The sequence below is a fragment of the Chaetodon trifascialis genome, chromosome 13 (assembly GCF_039877785.1).
Source record: "Chaetodon trifascialis isolate fChaTrf1 chromosome 13, fChaTrf1.hap1, whole genome shotgun sequence".
In the NCBI taxonomy this organism is placed as follows: Eukaryota; Metazoa; Chordata; class Actinopteri; order Chaetodontiformes; family Chaetodontidae; genus Chaetodon; species Chaetodon trifascialis.
Window position 1 is genome coordinate 15,223,299 of NC_092068.1, and position 20,582 is coordinate 15,243,880.

The 20,582-nt window shown below is 42.7% G+C and overlaps 2 protein-coding genes across 2 annotated transcripts in view; one reads left to right on the forward strand and one right to left on the reverse strand.

Moving 5' to 3' along the window:
- Nucleotides 1–359: 359 nt before the first annotated feature.
- On the reverse strand, nt 360–8,461 carry slc25a16 (solute carrier family 25 member 16). The gene is made up of 10 exons (XM_070977664.1): nt 8,104–8,461; nt 7,750–7,863; nt 6,912–7,004; nt 6,692–6,825; nt 6,399–6,462; nt 5,931–6,052; nt 5,704–5,770; nt 4,952–5,114; nt 4,727–4,795; nt 360–3,419 (listed from the first exon to the last, which is right to left on the reverse strand). Exons 2-10 carry the CDS (start codon nt 7,829–7,831, stop codon nt 3,263–3,265), a joined length of 951 nt encoding a protein of 316 aa, XP_070833765.1. The 5' UTR covers nt 7,832–7,863; nt 8,104–8,461; the 3' UTR covers nt 360–3,262.
- A 449-nt stretch (nt 8,462–8,910) lies between these two features.
- tet1 (tet methylcytosine dioxygenase 1) overlaps nt 8,911–20,582 on the forward strand; it is a 32,328-nt gene continuing 20,656 nt past the window's right edge. The window contains exons 1-2 of the mRNA XM_070977190.1: nt 8,911–9,213; nt 9,829–12,181. Of these exons, the coding sequence (XP_070833291.1) occupies nt 9,995–12,181 (2,187 nt within the window). The 5' untranslated portion in view covers nt 8,911–9,213; nt 9,829–9,994. The remainder of the gene's footprint in view (nt 9,214–9,828; nt 12,182–20,582) is intronic.

Genomic DNA, 20,582 nt, shown 5'->3' on the forward strand with positions numbered 1-20,582 from the left:
TGGCTAGTCTAATTGTATTTACTGATGATATGATAATGAAACACATCTTTTACACATCATATTTACCAGTCAAATCATGATGTGACATCGGACAACGACAGACAGCGTGTTCCAGTTTCACTGAAATAAATGCAAATGCATCACAGAGTCCCTCTGTGCTGATGAAACTGAACACAGGTTTGTACGTGTGAAACTAAAAGCAGGAGATGGAATTAACTTGTTGCTGCTTAACAAGTTAATTTTTTTTTTTTTTTTTTTCCCAATCTAAAAGGATTAAAACACACTTCAGTCAGCTCCTGCCCCTTCTTCCTTGCTTTCAGTTCACATTCATAGACGAAATAAAGACACATAGGCTGGGACTGTTTTAAGAGGGTGACATGTAATGTACTTCAGAACCTGCTTATAAAAAGCAAGGCAGGCAAAGCCGACCATGTACAAAGACAGAAAATAAAACTAATAAATCAATAAAAAAAAAAACATGTTCATTGTTCAGTCATTCTCAAATCTATGCATCTTCTTTCAGTCACATCTAACACAGCCTGATCAAGTCACACAGCATACTAATACATTTGCATGTTTAACATCTGAACATTCCTTACATAATTATCTATTACAGTGAGCAGCAGTAATGGGGCTCATAGCTTTTCCAAGCCCCCCCCCCAAAAAAACCAAAAAAAAAACCCAGAAGCAACTCTGAAAGATCGCGTGTTTGACACCAAACACAGCAATCATAAGCACAGGAAACCAAAACTTCTGTACACAGTAGTACTGCAGATGAATGAGCGGCTCTATAACAAGCAGAAATGTTGCTGAAAACTATATTTTCTTGCTGTCATCACAAAGGAGACTGTGATTATGCTCTTATGGCCAGACAGGTAGGCACAGCTGGATACTGGAGATTTATTGTTACGTACACTTGGCAATCAAGAGTTACATTGAAGGCTCTTATTTACTCGCACTTGAGAGAATTACGTTTATGCTAACCGCTATTTAGCCCTCTGTTCAACACACAAGCTGTCGAGCTGTTTGAAGTGGCCACAGAGTGATTTCCAATTATTAAACGAAAAGAGTTCAATTGAAACTAATATTTTGCTTTCACTGTGTACTGTATCTGCTGAGCAATTTCAATAGCTTGATATCTCCTCTCATGATGCACCTTTGGTCCATTGTCAGAAGTATGTAGCTCTTGCTGCGCTGGCTAATAAATGGTAACATTCCACTCACTTCCTCTACAGTAAGCAGCTTTCAAAGTGTTCAGTAGTCTGTATGACTAATTGACATATTTTAATATTCTAATGAAGAAGTTCCCAAACTGGGGGTCTGCACCCCTCCAATGGAAAACATGATGAATCTGAGGAGTCGTATTATGACTGAGGAGCAACTTAACACTCTGTTCTTGCTTCAGGCTACCACCCCTGGTACTGCTGACATTCCCACCCCGTCCCATAGCTCTGTCAGATCGTCTCTCCAGTGTCCCCACCTTCACTGATGGACAGACGGTGGTTCAGAGCCATTAGAACGGAGAGGAGGAGACATGAATGAAAGGTAGCAAAGGTGTAAATCCGCCACAAACTCTAAAACACTGAATACTAGCTTACAAGTAGTAGACTGCTACTCTCAGCTGCATGCTTTTTGCAATTTTCCCCCATTCATACACAGTAATCTAAAAGCTGAGGCATCAACCGAAGCGTGTGGGGAAACACCAATAAAATACATTAATCACACTGGCAAAGTAAGACGTCAAATGCAGAGGAAGGCAAGAGGCTGAAGAAATGACAACGCTTGTAACAAACTGATGAGGTTCACACAAATATTGGCAGTGGCTTGAAGGCCCGCGGTGCACTTGACATTGAAAGTGATTAAATAACACTTTCATCCAATAATTTATGTTCAGCTCTGCTGGGTCAATAAAGGCCAACAGCCATACACCAGCTCCAGCAGGTAGTCAACCATGCTGGCTGAACTGGGTTAAAAGCACTGCATATATCATACCCACTATTTGACATGTTGCTTTGGTTAAGCAAAACGTAAACATGACTAATCTTAATCTGACTGGTATTTGATAAGAGATGTATGAAATATGTCTGCATGTTGTGTCCAGCTCTGGCAGTTAACAACATAATCTATGTTCAACGCTGCCACCCAGTGGCAACGGGTCGCTAAATCAATAAATAAGAGGAAGAAGTTACAGTGATGAAGTGCAAAGTCCCTCCACGACTCAGATCTAGAGCCACACTATGTCAACACGCTGACATCTTAAACAATCTTAACGCAAAATAAATCTCTGATCACAGCTGAGTGTGGATGTGCACAATTCAATATCATCAAAGCTACATACTAAATGTTAACCTACGTAAAAAGACAAAGGTTTTTCAGTGACTGCAAATAAAAACAGTAACTGCACTATTCAAAATTTGGCAATAACCTTTGAACTGAAATCATGCACCACCTCTGCATCTTTAAACAAAAAAAGATGTGCAGATGAACTGTTCCGTCTCGATTTGTGTAGAAGACAAAGATGAAGAAACAGCAAATTCCCCTAAAGTTACTGCACTGTAAATTTAAAGACGCACTAAACCCTGAATAAACAAAACCTTAGAAACCATCAGATTATTTTACGATTCCAGCCACCAAACCTTTCATCACCAAGTCACTAAAAACAAGAACACATGATAAGCATGGATTACAAATAAACTGCTAATTTGATCATTTTAAGATGGTTTCCATCTTAAAACCACGTGAACAGGTCATGAAGTAGACAGAAAAAGTGAGAGTGTGTGGACATCTGTGTTTGCTGTGTGAATGAGGGGGCTTACACACTATCAGAGGGTTGTTGTGGTGTTGCCAACAACATTGTTAAAGAGCATATCATTGCCCCTAAGCCATCCCACCATCTGAGCCAAACCAAATGTGCCGCTGCCTCGCTGTATCCATGGAGACACTGATGAGGTACTTGCTCAAATTCAAGCCACATGTCGTGAGTAAATCCTCTCATTAGAGGTGGCAAGTCACGAAAACAGGAAGTAAGAGGGAATGAAACAGGACAGAAACAAAGTGTCTCACTGTCTGATATCCAGTTGCCTTTTTCAGCTTTAACTGACTTCCCTGGTGCCTTCAGTGAACTCAGGGAAAAGGCAACTCCCACATTGTCCAAGTTTAAGACGAAGCGAGTGAGCCTCGGATCACTCTACGAAGGAAGCATTGAGGTTGATCTGCTTGATGACTTGAAGGGGTGCAGACTCAGAAGGTATAAAAGCAGCGACTAGTTCAGGTGGAGGACCTGCTTCATGAACTCATAGGTGGTAAAGGCCACAGCCTGGGAGGGGACGCAGCGGATGTAGTTGAGAGAAAGGCCTCGGTACAATCCCTTCTTGATCCCATACTTCTTGTACACATACCTCAGGGTCTTGCTCAGTGATCTGTTAGGGTACAAAATAGTATTAAATGTTGTATGTACAGGACAATTCGCAGTTACAGACATTAAAGGCATGATAAATAAACTTTGTTCGTTGTTGAGGTCTGCTTGTGCTATGGGGACCTAACAGATGACCTTCAAGGGTACTGATGTATTAACTGGACCTTGTGAATGGATTCTTTAAAAATCTTAAATATAAAGGGAAGGCAGATAATACAAGAACAGTGAGCAGTTTGGATTGTAAAAGGCACAAACGGTATGTTGCAGCAGTTTTACGACTCATTTGCCATCACGCCCCTTAAAGTTTTGGGCTCTAACATTTTATCTAACGTAAACAGCCTCTGGAATTGTCCCTCCAGTTGTAAGCGTGCACTTCATCAAACTCTCTTTACAAAACCAACGGTGGAGTCAACTATTTTAAGAGGGAACTCCTTAATTAGCATCCAAAAAAGCATGGACCGCAAGCAACAGAGAAGCAGAGAGATACAGGGGCCGACCATTATTTATTAAGGACCCCAGCATATTACAGAGTGAAGAACAACTGAGAGTCACTAATGACTTCACAACAGGTGTAAGTACCATTTAGCTCTTTAGCTAGATGAGCACTTAACCTTCTATTTATGAAATTATGTTAAGTTCAGCAGCACCGTGTTGTGTGAGCTCTTTCTGTCTCTATGATTATCTTCAGAATTATTTCCCCCTCATTTCTCTTTTAAAGGGCCGCCCATAAGATTACAATTTCACTGTGAAACTCACTGGAGCAACTACAGCTCTGATGCCCAAAAGGTCAGCACACCGTGTAACAAAACAGACTGTGATCATTGGCTAATCCTTTTTGACATATGCTCAATTGAAAACAGTAAAAGAAAATATATTTTGTGCTTTACCTCATCGACTTCATAGATTTTTGTAAATAAATGTTTTTTTCTGAATTTGATTGCAGCAACACATTTCATTCAAGTTGAGCAAGGATGGAGCGAGGTTCACCACTTTGTAAACACATGCTTGTATAAAGGATATTACTACACGGGCTCAGGAACACTTTGTAAAACGCTTGTCAGTCAAATGATTGCATTCTGCTTTGATTTCTGTTACACACAGCATCCCAGCGTTTTCGGGGTTGTATTTGTGTCTTTCTTTGTTTTTTTAGCATTAAAACACATCACAACAACATTCTTCAGTGATAACAGAAAAAAAGGCTAAATATTAGTCTAAATATTATTCTTCACTGCACACCCTAACAGGTATGATGTACAGCAGTACATCACGGTATAACAGAATATGGAGAGTAGGAACATTGGTGCTACTTACGTGCATTTCTCAGAGTCCGGAAGCACGGTTCCTAACTGCATTCTTCTCCTAGCCACGTCCAAGGGGTACCTAGTGAGAGGAAACACAACGTGGCACATCAACCAACAATAAATCAGCGTAATCAATAGCAGCCCGCACGAGTGAACCAGCCACGCTGTCAGATCGTTGTTTGTGTGCGTTTTGACCCTGAAGCGTGTTGGCTGCCTGCCTGCTGACGGCACTTACGATATTGTCTGAGCGATGGCACCGGCAATCCCGCCACAGAGCAGGTTAACGTGGGGTTTCAGAATGAGGACATCGGGGTTGTCTGAGGAGGGCCGTCCCAGCAGCTCCGGGAAATGTTTCAAGCCGAGGCTCTTAAGGGTGCCAAAAGTGAAGAATGACAAACCTGAAGGATAAAAACAGGCAGGAGACAAAGGCCTTATTCAGACTGCCAGCCTAAATTTTTGACAAATGCAGACTGATTTTAAAAATTCCAGACAGCAGTATGAATGCAAATTGGACTGAAGCCACATTTGGAGGTGGTTTGAAATGTGATTCCAATCAGATTTCTACAGATGAGTTTCAGTTCGGATGCTCGAGCCGCTCAAATCAGATTTCAAAGAGTTTTTATCAACAGCAGCGAAATCAAATCAAGAATGACAGAGGTGCATCAGAGCCGCTGAGCAGAATCCATGCTGCTCCTAGCAGAGCGGTGCAGAGGACAACAGTTTACTGAAGCCTACGTTGTTACTGTGCCAACCCATGCAGATAGATTGGTGATGTCTGGACACATGAATATGATCTGACTGCTTGAAAAAACCAGCGTGGGCAGTCCGCCTTAACGATCTGATTTGCCTGCAGTCTGAACAAGACCAAAGTCAAGCTAACGCAACACAAAGAACACGGGTTACATATTTGAAGGACATCTTATGTTGTTCTGCACAATATTCATCAAAGACTGGCATCAATTTATACACAATAATCTCAATAGTCACCTGCATAAGGGGCCATTCCAATAAGTGTTGGAGTAAGTCCCTTATAGAAGCCCAAGACGCCCCCCTCCTTTACACAAAAGAAAAACAAGTCTGATTGTATGATCCACTACACATTACTACTAATGATAACAATGAATGACACTGAGCATTTGATTTTCATGCATTTTTGATAGAAGGTTAAAACTTCTGTGAAGACTGTGTGGTATGTTTGAGAAGTTAAACACCACCTTAAGGTAGACGGTGTGGAAGGCATTGGCGATTCCAGTGTAGCGATGGTGTCCTGTGACCTGGAAGGCCAGTCTGGCTCGGATCACATCCAGAGGGTAGGTGCATATTACTGCAGTCATCCCTGAAAACACACAAGAACAAATGTCATACGAACACACAGTTTATGACTTTAGGCTAGGCCTCAACATGATTTACTGAGATTAAACACTCACACACTGCAGCTGCTAAGTCTACTCATTTCATGTGACTTGCATTGTGGTGATGCAGTATTTGTCACATTATGAGGTATGACAAATGTAGACATTGTCTATGATTCAAGAGGAAGAAAAAACAGTGCATGTTCTGCCAATAATCAATAAATTCACACGAGAGGAAAACATCAGAGGCACAATGTGTCACTACATTATATGATATCTCAATGGCACTGACTGATAAAGTCTGTGTTATCACTGAGAAAAATAACTTACCTGCCATAGATCCTGCCACGAGGCGGTGGATGTGTCCAGAGATCCCAATGTGTTTGCTTAACAGCTATAAAGGTAATATTATCAGCATCAGGCAAGAGGAAACAAAGGTCAACAGTTTCACCAATAAAAACAAAGCAGAAAAAAAAGCTTTCACTGCATTTCACTCAACTGGAGCAAAACGGCATTATAGCAAAAAACACATCGACATAAAAGCATATTACATTTCCCTCAAAATGCCTATCGTCAGGCTGACTAACACTCAGTGTTATTCCACAATTAAACGCTTACTGTACCTTTTTATAATTGTCAAAAGCCATAAACTGGATGGCTCCGTATGGAAATATCCGGACCATCATTGCTCCATTTCCCTTGTACAAGCCAAGGAAGCCTTCTTTCTGTGGCACAGCTTTGAGAGTGGAAAACACTCCTGCAAAGAAAGATCAGAAGTTTAACTCGTGGATGTGTGAACGCAAACACTTCTTGGCTTTCCATGCTTGGCTGCTGATGCTGTACCTAGATGTTTGTAGTGGGGGCTCTGTGCTTGAAGCAGAATCTTGACTCTGTCCAGAGGGGCGATGGTGGTCTTGGCACAGCATCCTGCTACACCTAAACAAAATCAGAGGAAAATGGCCGACACATTGGTTATTAAACTTTTCATGTTTCCATGGCAGAGTGATTGGTAATGATCTTTTTATTTATTTGGAGTGAATCTGGGAATTTAACAGGTCATTTATACAAGGAAAGCCAGACTGTTTAATCAGTACTGCACTTTTGTTGGTATGTTTACAATGTTGTTGGTTGCTACTTTACTGTGTTAAGTTTTTCTCTGTCTTTGTGGTCCAGGTGTCTTTTTTATTGCTCTTTGAAGGGAAATTTCATTTTTGCCTGCCAAATTTCACATGGATGTCAGAAATCAGTGTCAGCAGAGGACCTGTGTCTCCTGAGCTGGTGGACATTCAACAGTTTGCTACAGTACAGGTCAGAAATTACAATATTACAGCTGGTTTCCTGTTAATGAGCAGCGGTGAAGACTTCCTGTATCAAATCTCAGATGAAACGTGAACACCTATACTTTAATAAGTGTAGACAATCACACACCCTAATCAAGCCTGACCAACTTCGAGGTTTCTAATACAACAAAGATATAAATACAAATACTTTGTTTAATTAAGTTTTTATTTTGACAAACTGTGCAGAGATCAGTTTCTGGGCCACAAAAGAAAGCAGGAAACAGAAAAGCAAATGGGGAAGTATTTCTCTGTGACAGGAATGCAGTCTTGAACCTGTGTCCTGATGTCAATCTCATCACAGAACTGAATCTGATGGTACAAACCGATGAGGCAGATCTTACCTCCAGCCACAAAGGAGCGAAGCCAGTAGTAGTCCCTCTTGGCCGGGGTGCCGCCGATGGAGACCGTGGTCTCCGATGTCATCCTTCCTGCTCAGGAATCTGCCACATCCATGGCTGTACAATATGAGAACATACTGTAAATACATATGTGATTATGAGCATGTAAGTGTTGGTTTTAGACAACATCGCCACCCTGGCAAACATATGTTTAAGCTAACCAGGGCGTCCGTTTTTAAATTCCTCAAGTCTGGTGTGAGGCTAATATGGCATGATTTGCAATGTTGAGGATGGTGGCCACAACCAGTGAGAGAAAACAGCTGGTTGTTGTCTGTTGAAAAGGAATATCTTACTCACAAGATATCAAAACCCTTAGAGGCACAAAAACAGCACAGTGAAAGGTCGGTCTGTTGAAATCTGCTCCACAAATCAAATTCTCCTTCACTGAGTTTCCAGCTTCTCTGGTTTCCTTATTTCCTCGGTGTGATCCTAGCTGTTAAAATGCAGCGTTACCCTAGAAATCAGGTGGTACCGCCTCAAGGGGGGGTCGTCATTCACTGCTTCGGTTGAAAAGCCGGACAAAAAATGTAGTTAAGGGTGAATCTGAGGCATTTTTTCTAAATCACGTAACCACAGTCGTGTCCTTCGCCCGTGGCCGACTGAACTCACTGCTCTGTGGTGGAAAAGCAGTCGCACGTTAATGACGCAGATTGACGTAGGCTACACGCGCGCGAGGGTGTGTGTGTGTGTGTGTGTGGGGGGGGGGGGGGGGGGGGGGGGTACTCATTAATAGTTTTCCGTATTGCTTTTTAATATCATGAATTATACTCAAATTCATGACAGCTTAAGTCAGGTGAGATGAGTTTTACATTAATAACGTAAATATGTTATAAATTCTACAAAAAAAACTCTATTATTCGGTTAAAACTCCCGTTAACAAAAGGTAGCTAGCTTGCTAACATTAACGTACGATAAACGATTAATTATGCGCAACTGACTTTACTTTGGTGATCATTTACAATATTTTTTGCCCATTCCTGCGCCCACTTGCTAAAGCACACGGTGCTGGGAGCACTGGGAGGAACTGCAGCTGAAGTCCATTCCGGGTTTTCTCGCCCACTCTTCCCTCCAGTGCCGACGACGAGGTTTTGGCCAGCGGAGACCGTAGGTTGCGTCTGGTGGAGGGAGAGTGAGCGGGGCTGCCCTGAATGGACTGACATAAGAGGGATTTACATTTTAACGGATGTCGTGCTCCGCAAATACGACACGGTGCAGGTTGAAAAGCAACTATTCCGCTCGGTGTGTCTTCATGTTGGTGCTTCTATCATGTCCATGTGTCATCGTCGTGAGAGGATTGAACTTGCCAGCAGTCTATATTTGCCGAGGAGGGAAACCAATACAAGGTCTCGCTGTCTCGCTGGAGCGGAGTATTATTAGCAGTTCAGACAGTGCAACTGTCTCTCTCTGGTATGTAAAGCATTTCTGCCGTAAACGTGTAAATAAAACCTCGCGGGCATCACAACAACCTATATCTACACGGCGTTTTAAATGACAGCGGTCAAGTGCAGAAATAGTCATAAACAGCGACGCTGAAGGCGTTTTTACACGGTAAATAACCCTCTCTTCCGCCAGTCAGAAAGACGAAAACAGGATCCGACCTCCGGCCAGAGCCCACTCCTCAACATGCCAGCCCTTTAAACTGTTTAAACCGCGTTAGCCTCACAGGAAGCCATGCTATTTGTTTTTGTAAAGTTCTTCTGATTTCATGATATCTGTATTCAAAATATTATATTGTGCTTATGTGCATTGGTTTGTCTTGATTGACGTCAACCTTGCAACACTTACTCGTCCCAGTAGATATTTCAGGCGGGGCAAAAGTGTCCAGCAGGCAAAGTAACTATAGAAAATTGTATAGATTTAGTTTCATAGCTATTATACTATCGTGTTGTCAGTTATCAAATTGTACATGATGTTTTTGAGTGTGCTGTCCTGTGCCAACAGATTGCCATCATTACTCTGAAAATACATTTAAAGGTGCTGAGACTATTTGTAATTTGATTTTTTCCTGGTTACTCTCTATAGGTCATGAACTGCAATTACACAATAAGGACAACATCGTAATTTACAATTTTAGAATAACACTCTGAAGAGGAAGATTTTAAAAAGAAATTGTGTGCTGAGCGAAAGGAAAGCATTCACCTGGCTCCCATGCTGGCTGCCAGAAATCCTCCCCTCCACACCCTCAGCCATGCCTGCTACTACCAAATCCACCAGGAGACAGACATCTGCTCAGAGAAAAAATGGCCAGAAAGTGATCAGCACCAAGAGGCAAACCTGTAACTCAAATAAACCCAGAGGAAGAGCCACAAAGAGGCCCCAGAAAACATCTTCAGAACCCAAAAGGTCAACAGCCAGGGCCCAGGCACAGTCAGGCAGAAGCCCCCGTGGAAGAGGGGTTAGCGGGCCTGCTAGTCAGGGCCCCGGGAGGTCCCCTGGCACAGTCAACCATGCCCTAAATGTAACAGGATCTGTAAGGCTTAGACGGCCGAGCAATCTGCCTGACCACTGTGGTGAGTTACAAGACCCTCGAGGGCGAAGGAAGTCCCTGAGGGGCACACAGGTGTCTGTCACTCCCTGCCAGCCACCTAAACTTTGCAGAGGAGGGAGGAACAGCAGAGGGAGAGCAAAGAGAAGAGCAGCATCACAGCAAATAAATACAAGAAAACAACTGTCAAGCACCAGCATCAACAATTCAACTCCTGATGAGAAAAATGAGAAACCGGACCCCTGTGATGCTGAAGAAATCTTTCCAGTCTCTTTAAAAACTGAGTTTGAAGTTCCTGCAAGCATCAGAGATAAGGGTCTAGGAGTCAACAATGCTAAAGAGGGCAGCCCTCTGAAAGCAGATTCACCGCCATGTAACGACACACTGGAAGACTGTGTGCAGTGCAGCTGTGACAGTACTATAACCCAACAAGACAAAAAAACTGTCAGCCATAACAGTGTAGATCACCTGAGGTGTGTGACTGGGGCCACTGTGTGTGATGATCTTGGTGGACAACTAAAACTCTTCAGTGACAAAAGTGAAGATAGTCCCCCAGAGCCTTCAGTGCTAATAAATATTGGCTCACCAGGGGTGCAGAGCAGCATTGAGGGAAATGACAGTTCATCTGTCCTTGGAAATAAGCTTGATCATGTTGCCAGTGATGCTAAGCCAGATGATGTGTGTACTATCCAACCAGAGGAAGGTAACATGATGGCCTTGAGAGAGAATAGGGTGGCAGTAGAAAGAGTGATAGTTGTAATTGAGAAAAAAGAGAAGATAAATCATGACAGAAAAGAGAGTTCAGAGGCAGAGAAAGTAATTGAGAGACAAAATAAGACTGTGGGAGAGATGGAGGAGATTGTTGAGCAGCTTGGTCATTGTGAGGAAGAAGAGGGAGATAAAAAAGAAAAGGAGAATGATGTTTCCATCAATCCTGCTGACGCTCAAGCCAGCACTCCAGACCCTCAACCTCCAGATCCACCTCACCCTAACAATAGGCTGACAGCACAGTTAGAATCACCTGTAAGTGTGCTGCCTGTCTCCACCACAGCTACCTCAAATCCCACCAAAGCCCCCTCCACCTCGGAGTCACTTGAGCTAGAGGTTTTGAGCCAGCGTAAGACAGACATGCAACCGACTATTCATGGTGCTAAACCTCAATTTCCGGGTTCCTCAGCCATCGCTGAAACTGCCCTGATGTTGCAGACTGTTCTAGTGAAAAGAAATACGCCGGTTATTATCTGTAGTGATTCCCTCAAACCGAGGAGCTTGAGGGATTCAAGCCAGGGGGAACCACATCAACTGCTAATCCCAGAGATCGCTTCTCATCAGGGAGAAAGACAAGCTTGCACACCAGCAGAGACGCAGACCAAAGATAGTGAATCCAATCGAGAGCCATTGCCGCACCACAACCAGAAAGAGACATCTTCACTGTCATTGTCATTAGTTCCTCAGTTGAACACTGATGTCCTTACAGCTGGCAGTGTTGCGGTAGCAGTACCAGAGCCGGACTCAGTGCCAAAGATCTCGACTCCTTCTCTGGACAGCAGCTCCACCTTCTCCTGCAGCTCAGAAAGCACCCGCTCCTCCTTCTCGTTTGACACTGAATCAGAGGCTGGGTATGGAGAGCCTAGCCCCTCTATTCTACCTGGATCCTTGGGACCAGAGGTGGTCTGCTTGCCCTCTTGGACCACTCGGAAACCACAGAAAAAGGAGAGGAAGAAGCGGAGCAGGTGTGGGATGTGCGAGCCATGCCTGAGGAAGATCAGCTGTGGCCAGTGCAGTTGCTGCCTCAACCGCAGAACTGGCCACCAGATCTGTAAGCTAAGGAAGTGCGTGGAACTGAAGAGGAGAAGACCTTCATCTCCCCTCACTCTCTCTGCTGTACAGGTAAGGTTTAATTTCTATAATTTCTCTTCATGCATTTAAATTATGTTTAATAGCAACATGTTCCAGGGGTTTTATTGCAATCAGGTCTGCAGTTCGTTCCCACAAAGGTAAATTTACACAATGATTTGAGTAGAAATTTACTGGAGCTTCTTTTTGCATCTCCAAACAGCTGATCTGAAGCAACTGAAAAAAGAGCGGTTGTTACTGTCTGACAGTATTGCTTTTGATGTCTGAGGTTTCCCAGCCGCCCACTGGTAGCAGCAATGATCGAGAGTTGAATAAGCCAAACAGTTTAAACAGAAGGTTTCACTTTCACATTGTGATTCGCTTTTTTATGTGGTTGGCTTCAACAGATGCTGTCCGCTTCATGGTGTCTTCTTGTTAAATGTTGGGGGATCTGTTGAGTAATAAAAGAGCAAGTGTCAGTGTGCCTATCTATGTGTGTATGCGTGCGTGTGTGCATATGTGTATAGAATAGAGATCGAGTATGAAGGCATGCGCGACTTAAGTGTCGATGATGCTCGTGGTGGAGAGGAAGGCGCTGTCACATGACCAGCAGCAGCTCAGCACGTGGTTGGAGTATGTGTGTGTTTTTGTGTGTTTGTGTGTGTGTGTGTTTGTGCCATCCACAGTAGGAGCAAGAGAATAAGCTATTTTATGAGCAGCACATGGTAACTGTGTGTATGTGCATGCTTGTGTGTGTGGACGGCTATGTAATTAAAGGCAATTTGAGCTGGATGTTTTTGCACAGTGGCACTGAATGTCATTGTGAATGCATATTTTGAGAGAGAGAACTTAGTCACACAATGACCACTCAGGACACTGGTTAAGGGAGGAACGTGGTAAGGGGATCTTTAATTAAAGCTGCATTAGTCAAAGTATTTTATTGTGAAGGGAGAAACTTATCACCCAACTCTGCATGTCTAGCAAACCTTATTGTTTTAGTTTTCTGGAACACAGTACATACTCTACAGTTAAGTCTTACTGTTATCAACCATGCCTCCAGCCACTCAGGCAGCTGTTTCAGCAAACAAGCTCTGATAAAGCAACTTTAAGTTATCTGCCTAGCACCACGTGGCAGACAGACACATTTAACCAGTAGCTGGTGCAAAGTAAATCCATCATCTAATAGCCTAACAACCCACATATTTTCTCAGTTGTTGGTTGAGACCAAAACTGAGGTAAAAGTTAAGTGAATATTGGACTTACATTTGAGTGTCCAGAAACATGAATTTATTATACCAATTATAATGTTGCTCTGTGTTTGCAGCACGTGAGGTAAGGCAACTGTTTGCTAATACTTACATGCTTGTCAGCTGCATTGGATTTTTTCTATGCAAGTTTAAACTGTTAAGTTGTTTTAAGTATGGAATTTGATAAAGTACCATCAGTGTTATTCAGGTGAGGTGTTAGCTAACTTGCATAAAGCATTTGTGATTATGGTGCTTGATCTATAACATATATAACATACATTCATACATAACATACATGTAGGACAGAAGGCTTATAGACATATTCTCAATAACTTTGGTGGGTGGGAATAAGAGTTCCTTACAGCAGCTGGCTGTTAGAGCTGCATAACCATGTACATAGTTCAGCTGTGTCCATGTGGCTGGGGGAGGGCTCTGTGTGAGCAACTGCAAGTGAGGGTCCATGTGGCTTTGTGGTATAGAGTGTGCAAGCCTGCATGCACAGCCCTCAGAGTCATAGCAGTGGCAGTAGCAGATTAAGGCTGATTATGTAACACCTGCAGTATTAGTAGTGACGACCTTTGTGCACTGTTTCTTAGTATGCAGTAAGAGGGGGCGAGGAGGGAAAGATCAGGCCAGGCAGAGATTTATGTTATTTGGAATATCCTGAAATGTGGGTCAGTGTGTGTGTGTGTGTGTGTGTGTGTGTGTGTGTGTGTGTGTGTGTGTGTGTGTGTGTCTCTGTGCATGTGTGTTTGGTTATGTGCATATGTGTGGCACAGATTCAAATACACATTTGCATTATCTGTGGTTGTGACTTTTGACTCGATATTTGTGTTAATGCGGCGCATGCATGCTGCTGTTAGAGGAAATCAGAGAGAGTGACACTGAAGGTAAAATGACAGAAGTGCAGATCCACTTGCAATCAAGCAACAGAGCCAGTTGTTATTTCCCCATTTCTCTTAACTGACAATGCATTGGCCTACATGTATATATAGCAATACCTGTGTTTGCGGTTTGAGAACAGGTCTTTGTTTGATTCTGCGCAACTGCAGGGGTGGAGCCTGCACCAGGTGCTGCAAACTAGCATTGTCAGGACAGTTCTCATCATGATGAGCCGTATGTTAAATCCAAATTCATCCATTCATAATTCTAGTTGCAGAGCAGGTGGAGCAAGGTTACCCCCGTCTTGTGTGTAAATGTATATCTCAAGAAACCACACTGTGAGTGCATGTGGGTGTACTTATGTGCACTTGTAGTGTGAGTAACTCGTTGACATATTTGCCGGCCATTCTTGCTGATCAAGCTCACACACCCTTTCAACGAATTTTTCTAACTCCATGAGATATTAAAAAAGGGGGGCAGAGGCCATAGACAGGTGCGTGTAGTGACATGTGGGTTCTGTTCCTGGTTTTACCATGGTGAGCTACTATGGCTGGTGTGGCTTTTGTTTTACAACAAAAATACAACACAGATTGAACAGTATAAGGGTTGTCTACATGAAGACAGTATAAAAAAGCTTAAAATGAACTTCCATTGTTTGTGTGTTGGTGACAGTGGAGGTTTACTTTTAAAAATGTCTGGTTTCAATCCCGCTTGATGGCCCCCTTGTGGCCTCGCCTTGTACTAGGCAGCGTGGTCAAGGCTGAGACCAGGCCCTGAACGCACACGCAAACACACATGTTAACACATACACACCAGAACCAAAATACTACAGTTCATAGAGTGCAAAAGCTCCTGTGTTTGTAGAGTGAATTTGACTGAAACAGTCCTGACATGTTTAAAGCTGTAGGCTGCATAACTGACTCACTTTTTATTGACTAACAATGGAGATGTCAGTATTCATAGATAATGTTTTTAACAATCATATCTCAGCTAAACAGTACAAATACAATATAAGACACATTATGCCAACCAGCATCAGTATTTGAACAAAGAGGAAGTGACCCATTGTGTAAACAGTCTCCCCCCAGTCAGTCAATGCTGACAGTTCAGTTGACTTACAATAGCACAAGCTGTTAAATACTTCCACATTTTTCCCATTATTACACTTGATGCATAGGCAGACTTCTAAAGGAACACTTTAATTTGTTCCTCTTGTCATTTACCTGTAAACTATCTCCACTTGTCTGCATTCACTGAAGGAGATAAGCACAAATGACTTCAGTTTAAACGTAAAAACCATGTAACTGTTTTGGCAAATACCTTTGCTTTTGTATTTTGGCTACGACGAGCCATACAGTATATGGTATAGTGCATGTGACTTGCCTTAGACAAATGCAAAAGGCCGCACTCACAGTATTCTTAGCTATTATCTGTGAGTACTATTTTTCTTCTGTCACTGTATTTATCAAGACCATGCACCTGGTAAGGTACACTTTGGATAAGTTTGAGGCACACCATAATTACATGGCAAAAGGAAACATTCAGTTCAGTACAATACAGCTGCAGGTGGACACTATACTTTTACAAATACTAGCCTGCTTGCTTCCCGTCAGCTGGCCAGCTCTGCCCAGCTCTGCCCAGCTCCTGCAAACTAATTTACAACCTGCACTTCTTCCACTGCTCCTTTTTCTGCTGCAGTGCATTTGCCAGAGGAGTTGCCCAGCTGACATAACACGTGTATCAGGAAAACACTTGACGATTCCTCAGACAGCGCCCTGGTAGGGAGGACAGGCAGCCTGCAGCACCCAGCCGTGATTGTTTGCTTTGTCACAGATATTCAAAGCACAGACACATGTCTGTGTGCATATGAATGATTCTTATCTATATATTGGTTGCATGTGTGTGTGTGTGTGTGTGTTCATGTTTGCATGGAGATTTTTTTCACAGCTTGTATTTGTAGGCCATCATGCACTAGCACACCCTCATTGTTCTCAAGTGGAACCAGCTTAATGTAAAGGGAGAGTGATTTGTCCCAGCAGACGCTCCTGTCAGGTCTGAGCTCCTCTTCCCCCTCTCACACACACAGCAGTCTTGAGCACTGACGGTTGCCATGGCGATCTCATTGTCTAGTGCTGACCTTTGACCTGCCACGGTTGTCTGTTGGAGTATTGTCAGGGTTGTAATGAGGATTAGTGGAGATAACCAGCAGACACACACCGTTATGGGTTTAAGGCTTTTAACTAACCTGCATGTAACCTACATCCAGGTAATTAGGTTAAGCTACGCAGGTTGTCCTGCTCATAGTGGGTCAGCGGCAAGATAGAGGTGTCTACAAGTGATAAACCCCTTAAACATTGCAAAATTACCTAATCAACCATTCAGTGAGGTAATTGCACTTGTTTTTGTTGCTAATAACCTGAACTGAATAAGTCCATCTATAGATTTAAATTCTTAAATTCAATGGTAATGATCTCTGTTCAAAACAAGCAGTCTCACTGAAAATAATATACAGGGTACAGTATATATATATTATTATATATATCACTTTGAACCAAAAACATTTGAATAGTATAAGAACAACAACAAAAAATTATAGCAACACTTGTTAAATCAACAATAAGTCAACAATGCTTCCCTCTGAATATTAAATGTTTTGAGTATGTTGAACAGCCAGTCATTCATTTAATATTCCTATTCAATGAATAAACAATATTAACCAAAAATAAACCCCAAACTCTTTAAGCCAATCGTACTACCCTTACCACTCTTCAAGTTTGGTAAACTGCAGAAACGCATTGAAAACATTTTTCCATATCAGCCGTGACTCATGGTCTTACATACCTTTCATGTATGAAGAGATCATATCTTTCACTGACCATAAAAGGTATAAAACCACACCTTTTAAGAGCAAGAAATATGTGCAATTACAGGTGATTTGAGGCTACACTGGTCTACGTTACCACACGATAATAACACTTCAACATCTGCAATTATTAAAATAAACATGGTATTCCCTGTGATGCCTTATCTATCTCAAAAAACTTCAAGTTTCTTCAAGTTGGCTGGACTGAAATGAAACATCTGGCACCTGGAAGTTAAAAAAACCTTGCAGTAAACTGCCAGCAATAGAAGTGTACGTAATCTGTAGTAAATATACAAAAACTCTTCAAAGTGTTTGTCTAAGCTACAATACAGTTTAGTGTGTTGCTCCATATTCTGTCACTGATAAAGATACCATCTCCTTTCACAAAAGTGAGTACTGGTTCCCCCACGTCCACATGTGGGCACTCTGGCAATGAGCTGAAGGATAGAAGCACATCCACCCGCTCTCTTTTTCCCTCTTCATTACGTAAATGTGTGGGACAGAAGGGGGCCGAGGTGGCAAGAAATGTTCGTGAAATGTCAGAGACACTGCCAACATTTTCACAGAGCCAAATCATTATGACCAAGCAGAGTGCATACTACTCTCACTCCTCAGACTGCTCCTCCTCCTCGACACAGACACTCATTTTATTACACGAGCTTGCCCCTGATTAGGGCTGCTTTGTATTTTCTGTCAACCTGGTCCAAGCCAATTAAATTTAAAACAACCCTGTGAAGTAGTTATCTGTAATAGCTGCAGGGCTTGGGTAGTGGCCCAGAAAAAGGCTCTGTGGACGAAGGGGAAATGTCTGTTTTATTTGATTTGGGACTCAGTTATTTGACCAAAGCCCACTATACATCTGAGCAGATGTATGGCCTGGTTTGTGCCAGGTTGAAGGCTTTCATCCAACCAGAGACAGTGATTTAATGATCTCCATTCCACTCCAGATGCAATCTGTTTGCTTTAATGTACATTCAGCTGTCAGTCAAGTCTGTTTTTTCATCAACAGCAATGCAGAGTTGTATAAAAAATTTGTATCTATCTTAGTATCTGTAATAAAGTATTTATAATTCAGCAAGATATTTGTAGAGTTAAACTTTGATACCACTAATGCTCCGCTGCTGAGCCCTTTTAGGTTCTTTGCATCTGTGGCTTTGTGCCGTGTCCTGACTGTTGTAAGGCTCTAAGTCCCTGGATAAGCTTTGAAGTCGTGCCACTTGGTTTCTCTGGGTGAAAAGAAATCCTCACTTTGCCCCCCAAAAGAAATGCCACTCAAACCCTACCAAGGGCACACAATGGCCCCCTTCTGGAGAAACCAGAGCTTATTCATGCATCAGCCTGACCCACCTAAATTAGAATATAGCTTATACACCTGAGTAGGATAAAAACTCTCATCTTCTTGATCCCTTGTGTCACCTCTATCCCAGAATGCCATCCTCTAACGTAACCTAAGTCTTAAATGTAATGAATTCATCTGCTTATTTGTGGTTTTGCCCAGTCCATTTTCCCTTTTGTTCATCATTCAGTATCATCTCATCTCTGTCTTTTGCTATACAGTATGTGCAGTCACTCTGTAATGAACCACAGGGGTTTACATGCATCTGTCTGCACACATTTTTGTGTGTGTATAGGTGTGTGCGAGTGGATGCATGCACACGTGCAGTCATATTGCCAACACTGCCTACTCAGCATGTTTTACGAGCATATACTTAAGTAAGCCTCATTGTGAGAGGATCTGGGGGCCCCATGCTGCTCTGCCTGCACAGTGTTTGTGTGTGTATTTGGGTCAGTGTGTGTGTGTGTCTGTGTGTGCATGTGTTTGCATAAACTGAGGACCCGCTCACCTTTGTCTTGTGTCCTTCCCAAGGTGAAACACTTATTTACATGTTTAGCCACAGCAGCTCCAAAACTCAACACTACAGAGCTAAGATAAGAGTGAACACTTCATTGTGTGTTTGTGCAGATGTTTGTCTTCTATCTGCTGACCAATATCATCAGGTACAGACACAGGGATAAAAACATGAAAAGACGAAGCAGGCAGAAGATTAAAGCGGAGATTTTGCCGATGCAGTCAGGTTTTTAAGTTCATTCCTCCTCTCCTGGAGGTGTGAGATCTGGAGTGACCTGCTTTCCCTTCGTGCTGACCAACCACTGTCAGCCCTTAAATTGAGTCCATGTGGGCTTAGGGTGTGGTGTTGAATGGTGCACATTTCCTTCGAAGAGTGGGGTTGTAGGGTTGTAGTATGTTACGTAACACACTGAAATGGGATTTTGAATGTGAATTCATTGTGTCCTCCTTAAAATAGCCTCACCCATGGGTTACAAACTATCCATGGGAAGTGTGAAATCTACAAATATGCATTTGTATTTCTGTGTGTGAGTGTGTGTGTGTGCAGAAAACTACTGTGTAGACATATAGTTAAAGTCCTGAATCCACAGATGTTCCTTTGGAAAAGTGAGTAGTGTGATATGTGAGCAGCCTCTTGGTTCTGCTGAGTATGAACTATACTGCTGCCTCCTCTCAGGTAACACAGACTTTATGGTTTCAAGGTTCTCTTCAAGGAAATCCAGCTTTCATACTGCGTCGGTCTGGCTGCACAGGATCCAAATGCTAATGTTTTTTTGTTTGCATATAGATAAGTGCTCCTTATTCTTAGTCTCTAAACATTTGTGTGTCTTGGTGTTTTGGGCGTTGACCTGCGCAAAGTGAGTCTGTGTGATTGTGTTAGAGGTTGTGCTTGAGTGGACTGGATGTGCAGCACGGGGGCAGGTCCAAGCATGGAGTTATGTTTTTCCATTTTCCCATGGTTGTTACCACTCACACACAAACATCTCTGCTCAGGGTGGCGCAACCTGTTTTTCCTCATCTGACCCTTGCTAGTGAGCATGATAAGGACAAATGAAGAAAAGTGAATTGGAGAAAATCCCTCAAAATACTGGCCTTGATCAAAGATTTGTAGCCTTTCACATGCAAATGAGAGACAAGTTTACATTAGCGTCGGCCATAATGACAACGACTGGCAACAATCGCACTTGGCACAGCTCCATCACTGGGCCAGTCTCCAACAGGTCAGCCTCCAGATGTGTCAGAGACAGTTTACGACTGTGGTGCAGAACGTCTTTATTTACCTCACTTGCATGCTCATGTACTGCAGCTTAGGGTGATTAATGTCCAGACTACTTGTTCCTAACGAGAGCTGGGCAGCTCGTTTAAGGGAAAAAACATATGGGACACTTAAAGAGCTGAAAATTAAGGGTGCGGTGGAATATTGTTAGTAGTGGTGGAGCATTTTCGGATGAAGGCACAGAGTGGCTGCAGGAGGAGGACTGTTTTGAAGGCTGAGACCCACGGTACAAGCAATACGGCTCATGCTTAATTTTAAACTCCATATTTTGAAGATAGAGATGTATTGTATGTGCATGTTTTTGTAAATTCTATTGTCATAAAGATGGTTTATTGTGG

Bases quoted from the DNA above. Each gene is read 5' to 3' on its own strand.
- slc25a16 (XM_070977664.1), bottom strand. From the start codon at position 7,831: ATGACATCGGAGACCACGGTCTCCATCGGCGGCACCCCGGCCAAGAGG. The intron at 6,053-6,398 runs GTAAGTTATTTT...GTGTGTTTTCAG, and splicing joins CGTGGCAGGATCTATGGCAG to GGATGACTGCAGTAATATGC. The intron at 3,420-4,726 runs GTAAGTAGCACC...GTACCCTAACAG, and splicing joins CCGGACTCTGAGAAATGCAC to ATCACTGAGCAAGACCCTGA.